Source organism: Sarcophilus harrisii, chromosome 2 (assembly GCF_902635505.1).
Source record: "Sarcophilus harrisii chromosome 2, mSarHar1.11, whole genome shotgun sequence".
NCBI lineage: Eukaryota > Metazoa > Chordata > Mammalia > Dasyuromorphia > Dasyuridae > Sarcophilus > Sarcophilus harrisii.
Genome location: NC_045427.1, coordinates 426,479,174 through 426,499,771, shown reverse-complemented (window position 1 = coordinate 426,499,771; position 20,598 = coordinate 426,479,174). Strand labels below are relative to the sequence as shown.

At 49.5% G+C, this 20,598-nt stretch overlaps 2 protein-coding genes across 5 annotated transcripts in view; one reads left to right on the top strand and one right to left on the bottom strand.

Annotated features, from left to right (window-relative positions):
- Positions 1-2,656, top strand: part of LPIN3 (lipin 3) — a 39,544-nt gene extending 36,888 nt beyond the window's left edge. For all 4 annotated transcript variants that reach the window (XM_031954002.1, XM_031954001.1, XM_023507231.2 and 1 more), the window contains exons 19-21: positions 305-419; positions 514-617; positions 1,632-2,656. In XM_031954002.1, the coding sequence (XP_031809862.1) occupies positions 305-419; positions 514-617; positions 1,632-1,782 (370 nt within the window). In that variant the 3' untranslated portion in view covers positions 1,783-2,656. The remainder of the gene's footprint in view (positions 1-304; positions 420-513; positions 618-1,631) is intronic.
- A 2,597-nt stretch (positions 2,657-5,253) lies between these two features.
- On the bottom strand, positions 5,254-11,845 carry EMILIN3 (elastin microfibril interfacer 3). The gene is made up of 3 exons (XM_012553495.2): positions 11,657-11,845; positions 8,537-8,781; positions 5,254-8,175 (listed from the first exon to the last, which is right to left on the bottom strand). Exons 1-3 carry the CDS (start codon positions 11,776-11,778, stop codon positions 6,287-6,289), a joined length of 2,256 nt encoding a protein of 751 aa, XP_012408949.1. The 5' UTR covers positions 11,779-11,845; the 3' UTR covers positions 5,254-6,286.
- Between the last annotated feature and the right edge of the window lie 8,753 nt (positions 11,846-20,598).

The window sequence follows — 20,598 nt, the reverse complement described above, 5'->3', positions numbered from 1 at the left end:
TCCTCATGCCAGGTTCTTTCCATTGCATTGTGTCCCCCTCTTGGTACTCTCCCCCAGCTCCTTGGAACAGGCCTAAAGCCCTTGATCCTCCTATGCAGTGCTGGACTTAGTTGGGAGAGACCTATGTGCAAACCTCACCTCTTGCATTTGTTAGTTGTGAACTTGTAAAGTCTGATCCTCATTCACCTCTTCTATAAAATGGGGGTAAAAACCTGTCTAAGATCCATGTCAGAGGATGGTGGTCATCAAATGAGATGGTGAAAAATCAGCTACTACTGTAATCTCTACCCACTGGCCTCTCTAGGGAGGTGATTGAAAAGAAGCCTGAGGTGTTCAAGATCGCGTGCCTGACTGACATTCGCAACCTTTTCCTGCCCCACGGAGACCCCTTCTTTGCTGGCTTTGGGAACCGTGCTAGTGTAAGTATCCTCTGCCCACCTTTGTAGTTGGGCCGCATTGGACTGGTCAGGCCCTTCCTTCCCACCTCTCCAGCTTCTCTTTGTTCTTCTCCAGGATGTTGATGCCTATCTTCAAGCAGGAATAAGCAAGTCCCGAATCTTTACTATCAACCCCCAAGGAGAGCTTGTTCAGGAACATATCAAAAATCACAAGACCACGTAAGTTTCGCCATCAAATCAGAGCTTTCCTGCTTAGTCCATCCCTCTTGTCCAACCAGTGGAGAAACTGAGGCACACAGAGCTTAAAGAGCTTTCTTGAGGTCATATGGGGATCAAGTATGGGAGGTGGAATTTGAACTCAGTTCCTCTGACTCATACTCAGCTAGATAGTGCTGAAAAAAGAGCACTGGGCCTGGAATCAAGAAGACCTGAATTCAAAACCAGCCTTAGACACTTACAAACTGTGTGACAATTTAACCTCTTTATACCTGGTTACCTATAATATGGGAAGAATAATTATACCTACTTCAAAAGGATATGATGAGGATCAAAATGAGAAAATAATTGTAAAGTGCTTAGAATTGTGCCTGGCACATAGTAGGTGTTATACAAACGTTAGCTATTACTATGGAGTTGCCTTTGGTTTCTTCCATCATTCAAGAATATTAAAGATAGAATAGATTTAAAAAAAAGAATTTGCTTTGGGCAAGGGTCAGAGTCCTGGGGCTTCCCATCTGTACTATCCAAGGCCTTCCCCCAGGGAAGGGGTATTTTCTAGATTAGTAGATGACAACGGTCTGAGAAGCCTTAACTTGACCATGAGAGTTTTTTGGTCAAAGCCATTCCAAGGGAATGGGGGTAGAGTGCTTCACAAACGTGTGGCCCTCCATAAATGCCAGCTCGTCTCTTGGTCGAGAAGCCATTGTGGTGGAGCAGATAGAGAATGGACCTCACAGTCCTGTCAGCTAGATGATCTTGGGCAAGCCAGCTGCCCTGCCAGGGCTCTGTGCTCCTCTCAGATGGATTGCAGAGAAGGTGCTCTTATAGTGCCAGAGGGTGCTGCTTCTCTGGTGAGAGCTATCTTCAGTGCAGTCACAGGTCCTATCCCTATCTGATTCCCACTGAGAAAAGATGGGATGAAGGCGGGGAGCCCAATCCCCGAATTGGGCCAGGTGCTGACAGCAGGTGCAGATTTGGGGCGGTCTTCCCTTCTCATTCTTTTTCTCCCCATAGGTATGACCGGCTCAGAGAGTGTGTGGAACTCATCTTTCCTCCTATAAAACTGGGGCCCAGTGTGGAGCTGGTCAAGCCTGAGTACAGCCAGTTCTGCTATTGGAGGAATCCCTTGGTTAAAGTTCACCCAAGAGACCTCATCCTGGATTAGAACTTCTTCCCACCTGTTCTACATCACCTTCTCCTCTCCCTTCATACCCACTCTCTGGCTTTGAGAGGGCCAAGCATCAGCCCACCTTCCCTTATTTTCCCAGGGTTGCAGGGAGTCCTAATTCAAAACTGGAAGTCACAGTGTGGTCTGTGGACTTTGTCCCAGCATGAGCTGTGAGGATATTGCTATAGAATAGTATGGGGGGGAACAGGCCAGAGGGAGTCTCTGCTGCCTAGCCAACTGGACTAATCATTTTTCTTGCCCCAGTTAATAGGATGTGGGAATACAGCATTAGAGCTGGAGGAGAGGAGGAGGCCTACCTAGTGTGGGAAGAGGTCTCAGTCTTGTTTCCTTGGAGAGATTAAACCAAGAGCATCTGGCTGCCCTTAAAGTTCGTTCTATGTCTCGACCTGCCTGTATGTTTGTCCATTGTCCAGGTTATGCATCCCTCATTCACAGGGATGCTTTCCTTTGAGCTCATTCCCTGAGTAGTATCTTGGGGAGATGGAAAGTATACCAGACTGGGAGTCAGGAAACAAGTTCAAATCCTGGCTTTTTATCATTTGCTACTTTTGTGGCTTCTGACAATGTTACTTTGAACCCCCATTTCCTAATCTGTGAAATGATAGAACTCGGTGATCTCCAAGGTGTTTTTCAAGCTCTAAATTCTAGGACTATATGAGTGCCCATGTCATATAGTACATATAACTCTGTGAGAAAGAACTGGGTTCAGATTGATTGTGGGACCTTGGGTAAGGCAACTAACCTCTGTAAAATGTGGTAATAATGGAACCTGGCCCATATATCAAATGAAATAAAGTTTGTAAAGTGCTTTGCAAACGTTAAAAGAACTATATAAATATCAATTATTATCACCATTATGATTTCTAAGTACCTTCTGGCTCTCCTGCAGCAGCTCCTGTTTTTATTTGTCCATCCGTCTCCCAGGCTGCTTCTGTCCCTTCCTCTGGTCCTCAGCTTTCTGGTGGGGAGGACAGATCACTCCTGAATGTGACCTAGTTCTTCCTACCTCCTCTCAGGTGTGTACTGACAGCCTATCTCTTGGGGTGTGCTTTCTGAGGGCGGAGAACAGAAGGGGGAATTCGCACCTTGGACTTCCAGTGTGAGGGATGACTGGCATCAGTACGGGACAGCCAGACATAGAATCATAGAAATCCAGAATATTAGTGGGGTGGAGTTAGGGAGCTGTGCTGACTCGGTCCCCTCTATTCATACTGGGAGAATCTTGGACCTGTAGAGGCAGTGACTGGGAGCTCGGGAGAAGCCCCCTGGTCAGAAGGGCCTTGAACCCAAGTATTCCCATCTGGGGCTCCTGCCCCCACACCATAGTGCCTTGTGAAAGTGTGGCCATGCTTAATGGCCCAGGGCATGGTTCCCGGTTAGGGACAAGAGTACAAAATGTGGGTGAAGTTTAATGAGCACGGACCCAGCTTATGTCAGAGACAGGAGCTCCTGAGTGTGGGTTTATTGGGCAGAACAACTGCTGATCTCCAAGAACTTGGACAGTGTGGGGCATGTGGGTATGGGGAGCAGGGCATGGCTTATATTCCAGGCAAGGGTTGTTATCAGGGTGGATAGAATGCTTCCTCCCATAGTCTTTAACTCCCTTTTCTCTATCAAAAAAAGGATGAAGAGGTGGGGGTGGGGTGACTGTGCCTCCCTCCAGGCTAAAGCATATGCTCAAACAGCTGAAGCATCTGACTTAGCACTTAGGGCTGGTTAATGCTGACAGCAGGGCCCCGAGTTGTTTGGGAAATGAGTTTTGGTCTTTTTTCCTGGAGCATGTGGGCCTACCCAGGCCCCAGCCCTCTCAGACCCATTTAGAAGTGGGGGTGAGGGACACATAGGGTTTATGCATCAGCTATTCTGTTGCCAAGGTAGCAGAGGTCTCTGGTTAGTGTTTCTGGCAGACCACCAACCCCATGGCCCCCACCTCCGACCTTCCCTTTGCTTTCACAGGTTAGTGACCTGATACAGGATCCCTTCCTGGTTTAGTATGGGAGTCAACCACCTGCTTAGGGTTTTGTAGAACCTAATGATCTAGATGAGTCTTGCTGGTTTTATATGTAAGGAAGTGAGGGTCAAATATCTTGTTGTCTACCACTACTGCTATGACTGCTGCTGCTGCTGCTCCCAGTAGTAATAATAATAATCAGCATTGAGCAAAGCACTTTAACTCATTTGATCCTCACAACCACCCTGTGAGATAGGTGCTATAGTTACCCTAATTTATGGAAGAGGGCACATAGAGGTTAACTATCTTGTCCTTCCAGCTAGTGAGGTGGGACTCGCATCAGACTCTCCTTGATTCTAAACCTCCTATTCTAGCCATTGTTCACACAGTTGCAGAGATGGGGTACAAACCCAGGTCTCCTGACTTCCAGTCCCGAGTTCTGTCCACTCTACCAAGCCGAGGAACTGACATGAAAGCACTTTTCCCTGCTGCGTCAATGGTGCATTGGGTCAGAGATGCCCCTTGCCTGTTTGCCCCATTCCCCATCCCCTTGGGTTGGTGATACACAGAATGAATGCTGGCTTAGGATGGGGAGTCAACCATAGAATCCTAAAAAGAATTACTGAGGGTGGGAGGGGCACAAGGAGATCTGCATCAGCCTTCCGAATTCTACGTGTGAAAGTGACGTTTCCCCCTCTTCCTTAATTTTCTGTGTCTTGGAGCTGTGGTAGCTTGGGGTCTGCCCCCCCCCCCACCCCGGACTGGTAAGTGACTGCTCCAGGTCAGAGAGGATCCTCAGATCGGAGCTCCTGTGGACATAGCCCTGGGACAAAGGCACTGGTGTGAGGAGACGGGCATGACCCTTCTATGTCCCCTCAGCCCGGGTCCTGTTTCTCATCATCAAAGGGATCACTTTCTGACTGGCAAGAAACTTTAATCCATTTCCTGCCCTCCCCAAACATAACAAAGTTTCTAATCCGAATTAAACACTTAATATCAAAAGAAAACAAGGAAGACCTAACAGGATCTTCTAATGGAAGGGGTGGTGGCGGGGGTGAGCATTTCTGCCCCCTCTGCTTGGTCTGGAAAAGACCTGTGACTACTCTAAGGGGGCCCCCTCTCCCAATGCCCCTGGGGTACTGGGAGGGCAGGGGCCATTCCCTTTACTTCCTGGAGGAAGTCAGAGTTCTAGGTCTCCCCCGTCCCTGAGCAGGTGGAAGCAGGCAGGGAGCCTTTCCTAAATGGCCTTGTGAGAGCCAGATTAGCACCATCAGTTCCAAGCTGCTGCTCATCAGCTCGCGGTGGCTTCATGCCCGGATGTCCCACCAAGCCGGCCTTTGGGTGGGTGGGTGGCTGGCTGGACATTAGGATCTGCACAATTTCACACTGGCTGTTTCTAAGAATGGCTCTGCTTTGCTGAAAGTCCACCTATATGGTTGAGAAGAATTCCTGCTTCAATAGGAATCTTATTAATGGAGACAAAGGACAAGACAGGATTGGAGCCAGAAAGGGATCAAGATTATCTTTTCTGACACTTCCCCCCCTTCCTATTTTACAGATGAGGAAACTGAGGCTCAAAGCTCCTGACATGTCCAATGTCACACAGGTAGTAAATAACAGTCAAGCTGGGGTTTCAATCCAAATCTTAAGTTCCTTTCATGAAGGACTAGCCAAGGTCCGGACTTGTCCAGGGAACATGCTTCATGGAAGGCCCTTCCCTTCTTGGGACAGAAATGGGTATGAGGAGGAAACAGTTTCCCAAGGTTCGGTATCTTTAGGAACTTCCCCTGTTGAATGTTCTGTTCCTTTGAGGGACTGCTCTCCTACCCCTTGAGAAGAGAGGAGACACCTGCCTCTTCCCCTTAGAGTAGGAGGAGATCCCCAAGGAAGAACTCTGCCTTCTCTGGATTGAGTCCGCCTCTCCGGGGTTTTCCTGTCACTGGGCACTTGGTGTCCTCAGAGATAGAAATGGAGGCTCCTCATAGAGATGCAAAGTTGCCACACGTAGGAGATGGGGTCCCGAGAGGAGGGGCTTTCACTGCCAGCTGCCCTGGCACAGACACCCTGGAGATCCTGCTAAGGGAGTCCTGAGGGAGAGGCCTGGATGGGGAAAGAAGAAACCTGGTCTCTGTGGAACAGGGGAGGTTCTGGGGGGAGGTCAGCTCATCCTGCTGATGGAGGTGAGCCTGGGAGAGTCACAGCACAGATGTCTGGGGCTCAGTGTCCGGAATCCTGTGGGCCCAATGGGCTTGAAAAAGCCTTAAGGACCCTGAAGCCCAGTCCCCTTTCTCCTGGCACAAGTATCACCCGCAGCACTCCTGGATTGTCCAGTTTGTGTCGCACTGAGAATAGTGCACGCGGTAATTTGGCAATCAAGGTGGCTTCGTGAGCCATGGGATGATGAGCTGACACGATGGGAATTCTCTTGGAAGTCCCCCAGAATGGCTTTTCGATTGGGGGGCAACTTTTGGCGGCAGATGAGTGAACCCCCGAGGGACTCGGGCTGAGCTTGATGCGGGGTTGCTTTGCCTAATGCTCCTGCTGCTCTCCAGGCGCTGGCCCAGGCCCTGTGTGCGCTGCCAGTTCGGCCACCTTGGCCCGGCAGTCCCTGAGGCCCTCCCAGAGGCTGCTGATCTCCTGGGAATGGGCGGCCAGGGTTCTGTTCAGCTGGCCCACGTGCCCCCACAGCCCCCCAGCCCCTCTCAGGATCTCATCCTGAAGACTGTCCAGGCCTCCGGCGACGAGACCCAGCTTCCCGCAGGCGCGCTCCACCTGGGCCACGCGCTGTTCAAAGTGGCCCACCTCCTGCTGTGCCTCCCGTGCGGCCTCCTGGCAGCTGCTCAGGTCCCCGGCGATCCTGGCTTTGAACCTCTCCAGGTCCCCCTTGAGGCCCATGACCTGCCGGCTGCTCAGCAGGAGTCGGGAGCCCTGATCGCTGACCCTGGCCTGGATGGCATGCACCTCGTCCTCCACCTTCCGCTCCCGCTCGTCGAGCGAGGAGTTGACGAGCAGGACGGCGTCTGAGTACTGGCTGACCGAGTCTCTGAGGCCTGTGAGGGACTTGCTGACGGAGTTGAGGTTGACCTTGAGCAGAGTGATTTCTCCCTGGAGCGAGCTGGCAACCGCCTCCCCCAGCTGCCTTTGGATCTCCGAGACGGTTGCATTGAGCTTCCGGAGGAGGCCGGTGTGGCTGTCCACCTGCAGCAGCAGGGTCCTGCTCCGGCTCTGACAGTCCCTCACCTCGGTGGCGAGGGCCGCCATGTCCTTGGGGGAGGCGCCGGCAGCACATAGGCTCTCCAGGGAGGTGAGCCTGCTCTCCACCACGGCCAGCTCCCGCAAAGTCTGCTGTGGGGCCCCGGCCAGCTCTGTCTGCACCAAGGGCCCGGCCGCCCCGTTGGAGGCTCTCAGCGCGCTAAGGTTCCCCAGCTCACCCACCAGGGTCATGAACCTGTCCTCCATGATCTGTATTCTGTCCTCCACCGAGGTCCTGAGGCCATCCAGCTCTGAGCCCACCAAGCCCTTCATGCCCTCTTCCAGGCCTTGGCAACAACCCCCTGCCCCTCCTGCCGTCTCATTGAGCCTGGCCTCCAGGTCCTGCAGTCGCTGGCCGACAGAGCCATCCAGGATGGTGGTGGGGAGGGGGCTGAGCTCCCCGTCCAGCTGGGAGGCCCGCGGAGCCTCAGCCAGCTTGTGCAGGCCCTTCTCGAGGATGTCCATCCTCTCGGTGACGAATGTTAGGTGGCTGCAGCAGTCCTCCACCATGGTCAGCCCCTGGATCTGAGTCTCCAGCAGAGAGAGTTCTTTTTTGATCTCCAGCTCCTTGCCGTCCAAGCTCTGCTGGAGCCTGAGGCTCGTGGCCTTCTCCTCCTCGCACTGCTGCTGCATCTCCCTGATGCGGAAGTCACAGGTGGTCTGCAGGTCCAGCAGTTTCTTCTCAAAGCCATCCAAGAGGTCACCCCAGAGGTGGCTCAGTCTTTGGTCAATGTACTCCTCCAGCAGGGGCAAGGAGGTGAGCGGGGACGGCCGAGCCCCCTCCAAGAGGTGTTTTATCTGAGTGTCGTGGCCCAGGACCAGGCTGTGAACTTCATTCAGGAGGCTGGTCTTGGTCTTGAGGACGTCACTCACCTCCGTCACCTTGGTCAGGATCTCCCCCAGCGTGAGGAACGGGCCCCCCGCTTTGTCGGCAGGATCCATGACTCCGCCGGGGATTATTCCAAAGCCCACGGGGGCCTCCGGAGCAGTGGGGGAGTTCCCCAGGGCACCGGTCATTCTGCCGTGCACCTCGTGAACAGCCAGCTGGGAGTGGTCTCCTAGCCCGGCCACAAGTCCACTGAGCGAGCTGTAGGACTGGCTGAGGCGCTGGACATCACCCTCCAGCCGGGTCAGCCTTTCGCCAAACAGCCCCGGGCCTTTCCTGCCTGGGAAAGAGAAAACGGAACAACAGGGTAGGGGTGAGGGGGGGCATACCCCTCCTTGCCCTCCTGGAAGGGTCCTAGGCTGATAGAGACTAGAAGGGACCTGGCAGACCATCCCGCCCACCCCCTTTATTTTACAAGTGAGACCCAGAGAAGGGAGATGTTTGTCCAGGTTCAGACCATTCAGATTCATACCCAGCTGGACTTCCTACCCTGCCCCAAGCCACTGGTTTGCCTTAGTGAGATACGGGCCCTCTGCCCTGCCACCCTTTAGAGTGGAGGGGTCCTTGTAGGCCTGCATGTGGCCTGGCTCCTGCGGCCTTATTTCAGAGCACTCCGCAGGAGCTGCCGCTCGTCGGCTCACCATAGGGCTGGCTCTTGGGTCCTGGGAATGGGCCGGCGGGCAGTCTGGCATAAGGAGGCACTCGGGGGCCAGAGAACGGCTTCTGCCCCGAGGGAGTCTGGGGCCGCAGCTGAGGCAGGAGGGCTCCCGAGTCAGGGAGAGGGTCGGAGCAGCCTTCGCCCCGGAGGCCCTGGCAGCAGCGCCAGGCCAGCTCTGTGACCGTCTTGTAGCCAATCTTGTACCGAGGTCTGAGCAGGGTCCGGTACCTAGGATGGAGAGGATCCCTCATCAGTGAGGATGGTGAGAGTAAGAGCCGATACTCACACTGCAGGAAAGCACTCAACAAGAGCTGAGCTAATGCCGTGGGTCTGGGCCTGGGCCCTTGTCCTCTGCCTCTGTCCGGGTCGCCCCGACCGCACAGCCCTTGGCCTAAAGAACAGAGACAACCAGTAGGGAAGGGGAAGGTTTGTGACCATGAGGCCCTAAAATTACATTGGTAATACTCGTCCTTTGAGGTCCTGACAACAACCCAGTAAGATCAATCTTGCAAATATCAGGGCCCAGAGATGTTAAATTACTTGTTCAGACTCAAGCTGCTGAGGAAGGATCCAAGGATGAATTTAATTCAGATCTCTGTGGTTGTAAATTTAGTGCTCTCCTTTCCCTTGTTGAGCATCCAGGGGAGGGCTTCCAGCATTGTGAAGCCCCTTCAGTCTCTGCCATATGAGAACCAGGTGAAGGAATAGAGGTGGGTGGGAGGGGAAGGAGAGAAGGCTTTGGGAAAACAGCAGCTGCTTCTGAGTGCTTGACAAGCAGTAATTGGAAAGAGGGACTTGTTTTTTTTTCCCCTCTTTGTCCCTAAAGAGCAAAACCAGGAGAAATGGAGGGAGGATGCAAAGAGAATAACTTGTGATTAGCAGAAACATGTGGACACAGATTGGGCCCCCTCAGGAAGAGATGGACTCTCAATAACTGGAGGTCTCCAAGGCAGGCCTGGAGAGTTGTCAGGTAGGTGGCCCATAAGGCCCCTTCCACCTCTGAATGTTCATTGGGTCCTTGAGGACTGACCTAAGTAAGTGATGCTATGGGCAGAGTTTTAGCTAGTGTCCCACGCCAGCTGAGAGGCTCCCTCTTCTCTGTGGCTATAGGAGAAATGAGTCCCACCACATGCTGATGTAACCTTCTATAGATGTCCATGCATAATCCCTGTCTAAGAGACACATGTTATTGGATTACTTGTTATCTAGGAGAGGGGGCAGAGGGAAGGGGAGAAAAACTGGAACACAAGGTTTTGCAAGGGTCAATGGTGAAAAATTATCCATGCATAGCTTTTGAAAATTAAAAACCTTTAATAAAAAGAGAGAAATATACACACTTCCACACACAGAGAGGAAAATATTTCTTCTAAAAGATAACCACAAAAGCATTCTTTTTCCCTCGTGTATATACACCCATACACACAGACATACATTTCACTCAGGTTGGCCTTCCCTCTTTAGGGAATGCTCTGGAGGCTACATCCCTCCCTTAGAGCTCTCAGCCCCTGAGCCACCTCTAGGGCAAACAGGTGTCACAAAAAGCATGCTGCAGTTGGGATCTGGGAATCTGAATTTGAATCCCTAGCCTGACATTTTGGAGTTGTCTGCCTATTTCTATAAGCCTCTGTTTTCTCATCTGTAAAATGTGTCCTGCAGTGGCCTTATGACTACATCCACATCTGCTTCTGCCTGAAAAACCTAGATAATTCTGGCATAAAGTTCAAATATCTCCTATATCCCTCACCTGCCAAGCTCCCAGCTGCTGCCTCCTTCCAACCAGCTGAGGTCCCGGCATCCCTAGCTGACATGCTTATTCATCCTTTGGTAAGGTGGAGAAGGGAGAAGGGAGGGAGCTGGATTGATGACTTAAGGAGCAAAAAGCCAAGGGCAGGCTACTGGCTGACTCCTGGAAAAGAGCATCTCAGCCTTGGATCCCTCCCTCTGCCAGACCCACTCGCCCCCCTTACCCCCAACTGAGAAAGCAACCCTGGTGGAAGGAAAAACTGGGGGGAGGCAGGCAGAACAGTGGTGGAGGGGTCCCCGAGTTGCCCTCCTTCCCTGCCTCGCAGCAGAGAACCCCTGCGCAACTGCAGCCTCTTGGCTCCGGGAGCTCCCACTGGAGAGGTCCGCCTGACTTGGAGATTTCCACTCCTCCGGCCTGTTCCATGATCTCAACAGCAGGCAGCCTGACTGCCCTGGCTTTCTAGGATTCAGGGGGAGGCCGGAGGGCAGGACCGTGCAGGCCGGCTCCCTGCTCCGTGCAGGCCTGCTCTCTGCTCCCGCTGCACCCACGGATGCCCAGGTCCCGGACCCAACCCACCCTTTCTCAGACAGCCTGACACACGTGCACGTGCATAGACATGCACTTGGAAAGGCACATGGCCACACACCTACATACTTTTCCTGACATGAATCCAGTCACACGCTGATGTAACCTTCCACAGATGCCCATGTACAACCATTTTCCAAGACATAAACACAAAGTATGCATCCCTTCTGAGAGACAAATACCCAGGCGCTCTTCTCCCCTCATGAATATATACCCAGAGACTCACACATATACATTTCACACACACACCCTTATATCCACAATGCCTACTTGATGTAGACTAGGGCTCCTTAACATTTTTGTGCCCTGGAGCCTTTCTTCAGTCTGGTGAAGGAAGCAACAGTCTCCTTCTCAAAATAACAGGATTTTTTTGGTTCGTTTTAAATTCATAATTGAAGGAAATGCTGAATTTCAGTTAGAAGTTAGCAAAAATAAATTTGTATTTTGTTTTCCTCATACAAGATCACAGATTTCCTAAATCCTTTCCAAGTTAAGAACCCCTGGTATAAGTACCCACCTTTTTTTCCCCTCTACTTCTTCACCATCCACCCTCCCCCCAACAACCCCCTTAGTCTGCTGGAACTTTACTCTCCAAGACTACTGGTGAACTCCTATTGTCCAAATCTATAATTTTAAAAAATTTTCCTTCTCTAGGATATCTTTGCACTATTGGACACTGTTGATTGCTCCCCTCTCCTGGATTCTCCCTTCTCCCTTAGCTTCTGTGACTGTCCCATTCCTCCCCTTGTAAGCGAAATTCTGACAGGTACTCACACCACGGTTCCTGGGCATTTGGGGCCCCAGCTACACTTGTGATACTCCGCCTTGATGTAGCTCTCGGTCCCATCCTGCAAAATGCATGTCACGTTCTTCTGGACCACATAAGCACAGAGCATGCTGGGAAGGCAGAGCAGTCCGTCAGGTCCTCTGGCTCAAGAATCTTCCCTCTTAGAATACATTTCTCCTCTCTCCTTCCCCACCCCATATTCCTTCTTTCATTTACCTTTCAACATAAATCCGTGGCATCAAACATTACCACTCTACCCACCTCTCAAACGGATCTCTCTACCTTTTTTCTTAGAGACCTTCCTCTGGATACAGAACCAGAGACTGCCTGACACTTAAACTCTAAGACAGATGCAAGCCCACATCCTCACCATCCCCCTCAAAACCAGCAGTAGACATGAAAAACTAAATTGGCAAAACTTCCAGGAATCCTTAATAGCTCACATTCATATAGCACTTGAAGATTGGATAGTACTTAAAGGGCAACGTGTTTTACATGTAATATTTCACTTACTCCTCACAACTTTTGAGGTGGATGCTATTAATAAATCCATTTAACAGATAGGGAAACTGAGGATCTGAGATATAAAATGACTCGGGTCAACTCTGAATGTCCAGGGGAAGATTGAAATCCCAGTCTTTCTGACCCCCAGTCTAACACCCATCACAAAGTCATAGAAAAACAAAAACAGCAACAGTCCTGCAACTTGTTCCCTTGCCTCCAGGTACTTCCCTTCCATCCAGAGTCAGAGGAGCGGGCTTGAATGTAGACTGTGGCATTTAATAGCTGTGTGCCTTCGGGCAAGCTGCATACTTTCCTGGAGTTTGAGTGTCCTTCTCAGTAAAATGAGGGGGTTGTGCTAACGGATCTCTGAGATCCCTATAACCTTAGATTCCATGGCCTGGCTAGCCCTTTCAGGTTTGGTATGGTAATTAGGGGGAAAAGTCTCTCAAGAGGATAGAACCCTCTGTTTTTATCAATGGGGAAACTGGTGTTCAACTAAAGCAACTGATCCAAAGTCCCACAGGGACTCCCATGCTTGGAACCCCGGGCCAACCACCTGTTGCACATGGCCTACTGAGGGAGTTCATGGCCTAGAAGATGACTCCTACACCCCTCCCAGGCCCTGAACACCAGGCACACATGCAGAGCATTGGCTGAGGCTCAGGGCATGGAGAAACCTATGCTGGGACATGTAGAATAAAAACAGCAGCACACTGCCTCAGAGCCAAGCTGGAGAGAGGAATGAGGTGGACGGGAAGCGGGGACGGGGAAGAACCGAGGCCAGGGAAAGCACAAACAGGGCCCTTGCAGTCCTGGAAGACTGTCTTGCCTACTTGTCCTTTTGTCTTCCTAGCCCGATGATCAGACTGGTGTCCCTGTCCCAGGCCCTATGAAGGGGCATTGTGACAAGGGGGCTGGGAGGATCAGTGAGGGGAGACCAACTGGGGGGTGGGTCTGGACTTCAGACAGCCCCTCCTTCCTCTCCCAGCACCTGGGGCCGGGTTCCCTAGCTCTGCCTGATGTTTGCACTTCGAGCAGCTGGAAAATGTGACTTTCCTGGAAATGTTTCCGTGGGCATGGCCAGTGTTCCAGTCTCCATCTATTAGGCCTCCTTTGGCTTATTTGTCTTCCCAAACCCCACATCCTTCCCTTCCTGGCCTTCTGAAGCATAATTCTCAAGGAAAAAACATGCCCTCTTGGTTCTCCCTTCCCCACCCCAGCACCCACATCACCTTTCCAACCTCTCCTCCCAGGAGGAAACAAGAAAAGAGAGAGATGTGAGGAGGAGAAAAGAGGGAGGAGAGAGGGGTGATGCAAGAGGAGGGGGAGGAAAAACAGTAAAGGGGAGGTGAAAGCAGAAAAAGAAAAGAGAAGATTGGGGTTAAGGAGGAAGGAAAAGGAAGAAGAAACCAGAGAGACAGGAGAAAGGGTGTAGGGATTGAGGACAGGACAGGAAAGGGAAGAGCAAGGGGATGGGAAGGGGGGAGGAAAGAGAGGAGAGGAGGGGGGAGAAAGAGAAAGAGAGAGACAGAGAGAGAGAGAGAGAGAGAGAGAGAGAGAGAGAGAGAGAGAGAGGAGGAGGTTTGGGAAAGGAGAGGAGGGAGGGAGAGAGGGAGAGAAGAGGAGAAAAAGGGAAGAGAGAAGGGGAGGGAGAGAGAAGGAGGGTAGCCGGGGGCGGGGGGGAAGGGGGGAAGCCCGAGCTCTAAAGGCCTTCCCTTCCGGTCCCCGGAGCCCGGGGCCGGACCCGGGAAGGGAGCGGCCCGGGGGGGGACTGTGGGCCCAGGGCCGGGGGAGGTAAGGTTTCGCCCGGCGGGAGGGCGGCCGGGCGGCCCTGCCGGCCGGAAGGCCCGGCGCCGGCGCCACCCGGGGGCCCCATCCCCATCCCGCCGCCCCCCCGGCCCACAAGCTGGGGGCTCGGCACCAGTGCGGCTGCTCCCTCTCCGTCGTACGCCCGCCCGCCTCGGTCCGGCGCGGGCAGAGTCTCCTGGGAAGTGTGGGCCCGAGTTTGTTTCCCAAAGAGCAAACCCAAGTGGGTGGCGGAGAGTGTCTGGAGGAGACAGGAGCCCCCCTTCCCAAAGAGCCCAAGCTCTCGAGTCTCTGCTCCGGCCTCACTCCCCGAGCGCTCTCCCCACTTCCCGAGCCCTCTTGAGCCCCTTCCTCAGAAGTCCCGCTTTCGGAGCCCCTGCCAAGCCCCTCTAACGCTCGCTTCCCGAACCCCTGTGGCTGTCGCCGCTGGAGCCCCTTCCAGCTTGCCGCGGCCCCGCAGGCAGCCCCTTCCTCCAGCCCGGAGCCCCCCCGCCGCCTCGGACCCGAGCCCCCAGGCCCCCGGCCCGCCCCGCCTCCCGCTGGGCCCGGCCTCCGGGCTCGGGCGCCCGCTCCGACTCCGGCTCCCGCGCCCCCAGGAGCTCGCGACCGGGGCGGGCTTGCGCTTTTGTAGCGCCTGCGGTCCTGCGGTCTCCGCCGGCGGGGCCGGAGAGGGGAGGGCGGGGAGGCCGGCGCGAGAGGGGCGGGCTCTCTGTAGATTAGCATGCGCTGCTTCGCTCCCTCCTCTCCCGCCAGTCCGCGGACATCTCCCCCGGAGCAGACTCTGGGCCCCGGGGTCTCGGGACCCGGCCAGTGTCCTCCCCCGTCCCAGCCGGCTGGGCTCGGGACGGGGCCGCGGCCCGGGCGAGCGGGCGCCCCGGGGTGCGGGGCGGGGGTGGGGCCCCAGCCCGCGGCTGTGGTGCCCGGTGAGGGGTGAGGGCGAGCTAGAGGGCTAAGCCGTGCGTCAGCGGGGCTCTGTCATCCGAGAGCGCGAGGACCCGACCGCCCCAGCGCTCCCTGCTCGGACCTCACCCGGAGCTGAGCTTCTGCTCTGGGCCCGGGAAAGCACCGCGACCAGGGGGGCCAGGGGGGCGCGGAGGAAGCCCGGAGACCCCTGAATGAGCGAGAAACAGAAAGGCGTCCGCGAAAAGACCGGGCCGTTTGAGGATCCTCGGGGGGAAAGGGAGGCTTTAGTTCCGAGAGGTGGGGGGAGTGTGCTCCTCCAAGTCAAGTGTTACACGGGTCATTTTCCGCAAGAGGTTAGATCCCTTCTTCATGGTCCCAGAAGGCACATGGGTGACCGCTCCCAGAGAGACAGATTACGGTTTCTTAAGGAAAAAAATCCTGACCACTAGAGATGTTCCAAACTGCAATGGGCAACCTGGAAAGGAAAGGGGGAGAAGCCGTTTTCCCCCATTGGAAGTATGAATCAAGGGTGTGTGTGTGTGTGTGTGTGTGCGCGTGCTGGGAGGATATTACTGGCCAGGTGCAGGCTAGCCTAAAGCTTAACCTTTTGGAACCTCTGTTTGCAAGTTTTAAAAACGAGGAGGTTGCTCTAAGACCCTTCCCACAACTAGTTCTAAGACCCCAAAATCTCCAACTCTGAGACAATGATTCTGGGATCCTAGTCTCCCTTCCCTCTCTCTTTGAGTCTCACCTCTTCCCTGCCCCTGCTGGATGTTTCTCTCAGAAAGCAGCTGGACAGGGCTCCATAAATCTCCCTGCTCCTTCCCTTTCTCAGGGATGAATGGAATAGCCTCATCTTTTCTCCACCTTGGTCCTCCTTCAGCTCCGTCCACCTGTCCATCCATTCTTCAGGGCTTGAAGTCCTGAGTCCTGAATTCATATGCCCACAGCAACACTTTTTGTGTGGCCTTGGGCAAGGCTTTTTGCTCTCCAGACCTCAGTTTCCTCATCTTTAAAATGAGTTATATGAATAAATTGTGGTATATGAATATTATGGAATATTATTGTTCGGTAGGAAATGCTCAGCAGGAGGAGCACAGAGAGGCTTGAAGAGACTTACATGAACTGATGCTGAGTGAAATGAGCAGAACCAGGAGATCATTATATACCTCAATAACAACTCTATATGATGATCAGTTCTGATGGATCAGGCCATCTTCAGCAATGAGATGAACCAAATCAGTTCCAATAGAGCAGTAATGAACTGGACCAGCTACACCCAGAGAAAGAACTCTGGGAGATGGCTAAGAACCACTACATAGAATTCCCAATCCCTCTAATTTTTGTCCACCTGCATTTTTGATTTCCTTCACAGGCTAATTGTACACTATCTCAAAGTCCGATTCTTTTTTGTGCAGCAAAACAGCTGTATGGATATGTATACTAATATTGTATTTAACTTACACATTGACATATTTAACATGTATTGGTCAACCTGCCATCTGGGGGGGGGGGGGGGGGAGAAGGAGGGGAAAAGTTGGAACAAAAGGTTTTGCAATTGTCAATGCTGAAAATTTACCCATGCATATGTCTTGTAAATAAAAAGCTATAATAAAAAAATGAGTTATAATACTTTCAATAATTGGTTCACTATGTCATTGGGAGGAAGGTATTCTGTAAAGTTTAAAGCCTCTTAGAAAAAGCTGTTTTTATTCAACTTGTGTTGTTTAATTGTGAGGGATTCTCTTGCAAAGATACAGGTTTATCATTTTCTTCAGTTTAAGATGAGGGAACTAAGACAGTTTAAATGTCTTGCCCAGTGTCACCCAACTAGTAACTAAGAGCTGATTTGAACTCATAAGTCTTCCTTACTCCAGGCCTGGCACTCTATCCACTTTGCCACCAAGTTCTCCAAAGCTCAAATCCCATGTTTTCTATATAAGCGAACTGTATGGACTTTTCCCGACATAGCCAAAATAGAATAATTTCCAAACTACTTCCCCCATACCCAAGCACTATCCCTGGAGTTAGAGGATCTGGATTCAAATTCAGACTCTAATGTTTCTACCTATATGATTTTAGCAGTGATTCAATCTCCCTCAGGTGAGAGGACCCTGGTAGAGAGTATCCATTCTCTGGTGAGCAAGTCTCTAATAATGAATTCTTCTTCACTTAGGACAGAGGCAGCATCCATTAAGCAGTTCTAACTTGATAAGATGTGTTAGAACTTTACTGGCACTGCCTTCAAGAACGTAAAGTCATCTTCACATCATGACATCAGAATAGATCTTTACTGGAGCTAAATAAAATAATATCTAATGATTTAAAGACAGAAATTCTGGTTTTAAATACAGCTTCACTCTTCTTGGGGTAGCAAAGAATTGGGAAAGGAGTAGATGCTCATCAATTGGAGAATGGCTGAACAAATTGTGGTACATGAAGGTAATGGAATATTATTGTTCTATAAAAAATAATGAACAAGCTGATTATGGAAAGGCCTGGAAAGATTTACATGAACTGATGCTGAGTGAAAACAAGCAGAACTAGGAATACATCGTATATGGTAACAGCAAGAATGTAATGATCAACTATGAAAGACTTGGTTTTTCTGAATGTTTCAGTGATTCAAAGCAATCCCAATAGACTTTGGACACAAAATTTTCTGCATCCAGAAAAAAAACTAAAGAGACTGAATGTAAATCAACAATGCTATGTTCACTTCTTTTTTTCTGGTTCTTTGATATTGTTTTTTATCTCTCCCATGGTTTTTCCTATTTGCTCTGATTTTTGATATTTTGGCTTTTAGCTTGTCCTTCCAAAGCCACTGTAAATCCCTTTTGGTGATGATTGACTATATTTATATTGCCTTTAACTTCCTGAAGACTTAGAAGATTTTTATTAAAATTTTATTTAATATATCAATAGAGAATTCCATTAATTTTATAATTTAATCATGGCATTAAAATTTCCATATTAAATAAAAGGAAGATAATAGTTCCCCTCCCCCCAAAAAAGAATTCTGTATTTGTACCCATTCAGAAAAGTTCAACATAAGTACTTGATGTTTATTTACAGTATAACGGATTGTTCTGTCATTTGTTTCTTGTGTGTATTTAAGTAAGTAATTTAACTTTTCAGAAATCAGTTTCCCCATTTGCAAAAAGAGGGAACTGGACTAAATGACTTCTAGTGCTTTGATCAAATGACCTTCCAGTTCTCCATCTATGATCTCCTGATTATAAAGTCTCTGACCCTCTCAGTGGACTCTTGGTAAAAGATGTATAGAAGAACATGAATACAAATTTTACAAATAAAGATGGCATTGAAAGAATATGATTTGCACTGGTGGAGGGAGATCTAATACCAAGAAAATTGTGGACCTACTAAAATACCAATAATGATAGCAAAAATCTAGTATATGGAATCCACTAGGACCCAAGTGTTTTCAAGAGATCTTGAGCCCAGCATCCTAAATTGTGGATGTCAGCCCTATATGGGGTGTCATAACTGAATGTATGAGTCATGAAATTATGACTTATTATCAATAAATGTTTGATTTATATATCTATTTTATTTACTGGGGAATATAAGTAAAAGTGGCAGAAGTGTTTTGGGGTTGCTGCCTGAAATTCTGGAGCAACCAAGGTTAGAAGAAAAGCAGAAAGCCAGGAAAAAAAATTTTCCTTTCTCTTCTTTTGATTAAAGCTTTTTATTTTCAAAACAAATGCATAGATAGTTTTCAGCATTCATCCTTTCAAAACCTTGTGTTCCAAATTTTTTCTCCCTCCCTTCTCCCCATCCCCTTCCCTAGATGGCAAATAACCCAATAAATGTTAAACATGTCCAATTTTTCTCTATATATTTCCACAATTACTATGCTACAAAGGAAAAATCAGATCAAAAAGGAAAAAAATGAGAAAAAACAAAATGCAAGCTAGCAAACAACAAAAAATAATGAAAATACTATATTGTGATTCACACTCAATCCCCACAGTCCTCTCTTTGGGTGCAGATGGCTCTCTCTATCACAAGATCACTGGAACTGGTCTGAATCATCTCATTGTTGAAGAGAGCCACATACATCTAAATTGATCATTGTATAATTTTGCTATTGCTGTGTACAATATTCTCCTGGTTCTACTCATTCCACCTATCACCAGTTCATGTGAGTCTCTCCAGGCCTCTCTGAAATCATCCTTCTGATCACTTCTTATAGAACAATAATATTCCATAATTGTCATATACCATGACTTATTCAGCCATTCTCCAACTGATGGGCAGCCACTCAGTTTCTAGTTTCTTGCCACTACAAAAAGGGCTGCCACACAGCCCTTTTTGTAGTGGCTAGAAACTGGAAACTGAATGGATGTCCATCAGTTGGAGAATGGCTGAATAAATTGTGGTATATGAAAATTATGGAATATTACTGTTCTGTAAGAAATGACCAACAGGATGATTTCAGAAAGGCCTGGAGAGACTTACACGAACTGATGCTGAGTGAAATGAGCAGGACCAGGAGATCATTATATACTTCAACAACAATACTAGATGATGACTAGTCCTGATGGATCAGGCCATCCTCAGCAACAAGATCAACCAAATCATTTCTAATGGAGCAGTAATGAACTGAACTAACTATACCCAGAAAAAGAACTCTGGGAGATGACTAAAAACCATTACATTGAATTCCCAGTCCCTATATTTATGCACACCTGCATCTTTGATTTCCTTCACAAGCTAATTGTACAATAATTCAGAGTCTGATTCTTTTTGTACAGCAAAATAATGTTTTGGTCATGTATACTTATTGTGTATCTAAGTTATATTTTAATATATTTAACATCTACTGGTCATCCTGCCATCTAGGGAGGGGTGGGGGTAGAGGTGAAAATTGGAACAAGAGGTTTGGAAATTGTTAATGCTGTAAAGTTACCCATGTATATATCCTGTAAATTAAAGGCTATTAAATAAAAAAAAAAAAAAAAAAAAAAGGGCTGCCACAAACATTTTTGCACATGTGGGTCTTTTTCCCTTTTTCATGATCTCTTTTGGATACAAGCCAGGTAGAGATACTGCTGGATCAATGATTTATACAGTTTGATGGCCCTTTGGGCATAGTTCCAAATTGCTCTCCAGAATGGTTGGATTCGTTCAAAACTCCACCAACAATGCATCAGTGTCCCAGTTTTCCCACATCCCCTCCAACATTCATTATCTCTTGCCAGAAAAAATTCTTACAGCAGAAGCATCTCTAATAAAGGCCTCATTTCTAAAATATGTAGAGAAATGAGTCAAATCTATAAGAATAAAAGTCATTTCCCAATTGATAAATGGTCAAAGAAGATAAAGTTTAGGCAGTTTTCAGACAAAAATCAAAGCTATCCATTGGCATATGAAAAATACTCCAAATCACTACTGATTAGAGAAATGCAAATTAAAACAACTATGAATCCTCTTCACACCTATCAAATTGGCTATTATGACAGAAAAGGAAAATGATAAATATTGGAAGGGATGTGAGAAAATTGGAACATTAATATACTATTAGTAGAATTGTGAACTGATCCAATTATTCTGGAGAGCAATTTGGAATGCTCAAAGGGCTATGGGCATACCCTTTGATCTACCAATACCACTTCCAAAAAGATTTTTTTAAAGGGCAGAGGAGGACTTACTTATATAAAAAAATATTTACAACAACTCTTTTTTGTGATGA

Bases quoted from the DNA above. Each gene is read 5' to 3' on its own strand.
- EMILIN3 (XM_012553495.2), bottom strand. From the start codon at position 11,778: ATGCTCTGTGCTTATGTGGTCCAGAAGAACGTGACATGCATTTTGCAG. The intron at 8,782-11,656 runs GTGAGTACCTGT...TCTCCATCCTAG, and splicing joins AAATGCCCAGGAACCGTGGT to GTACCGGACCCTGCTCAGAC. The intron at 8,176-8,536 runs GTGAGCCGACGA...TCTCTTTCCCAG, and splicing joins ACCCAAGAGCCAGCCCTATG to GCAGGAAAGGCCCGGGGCTG.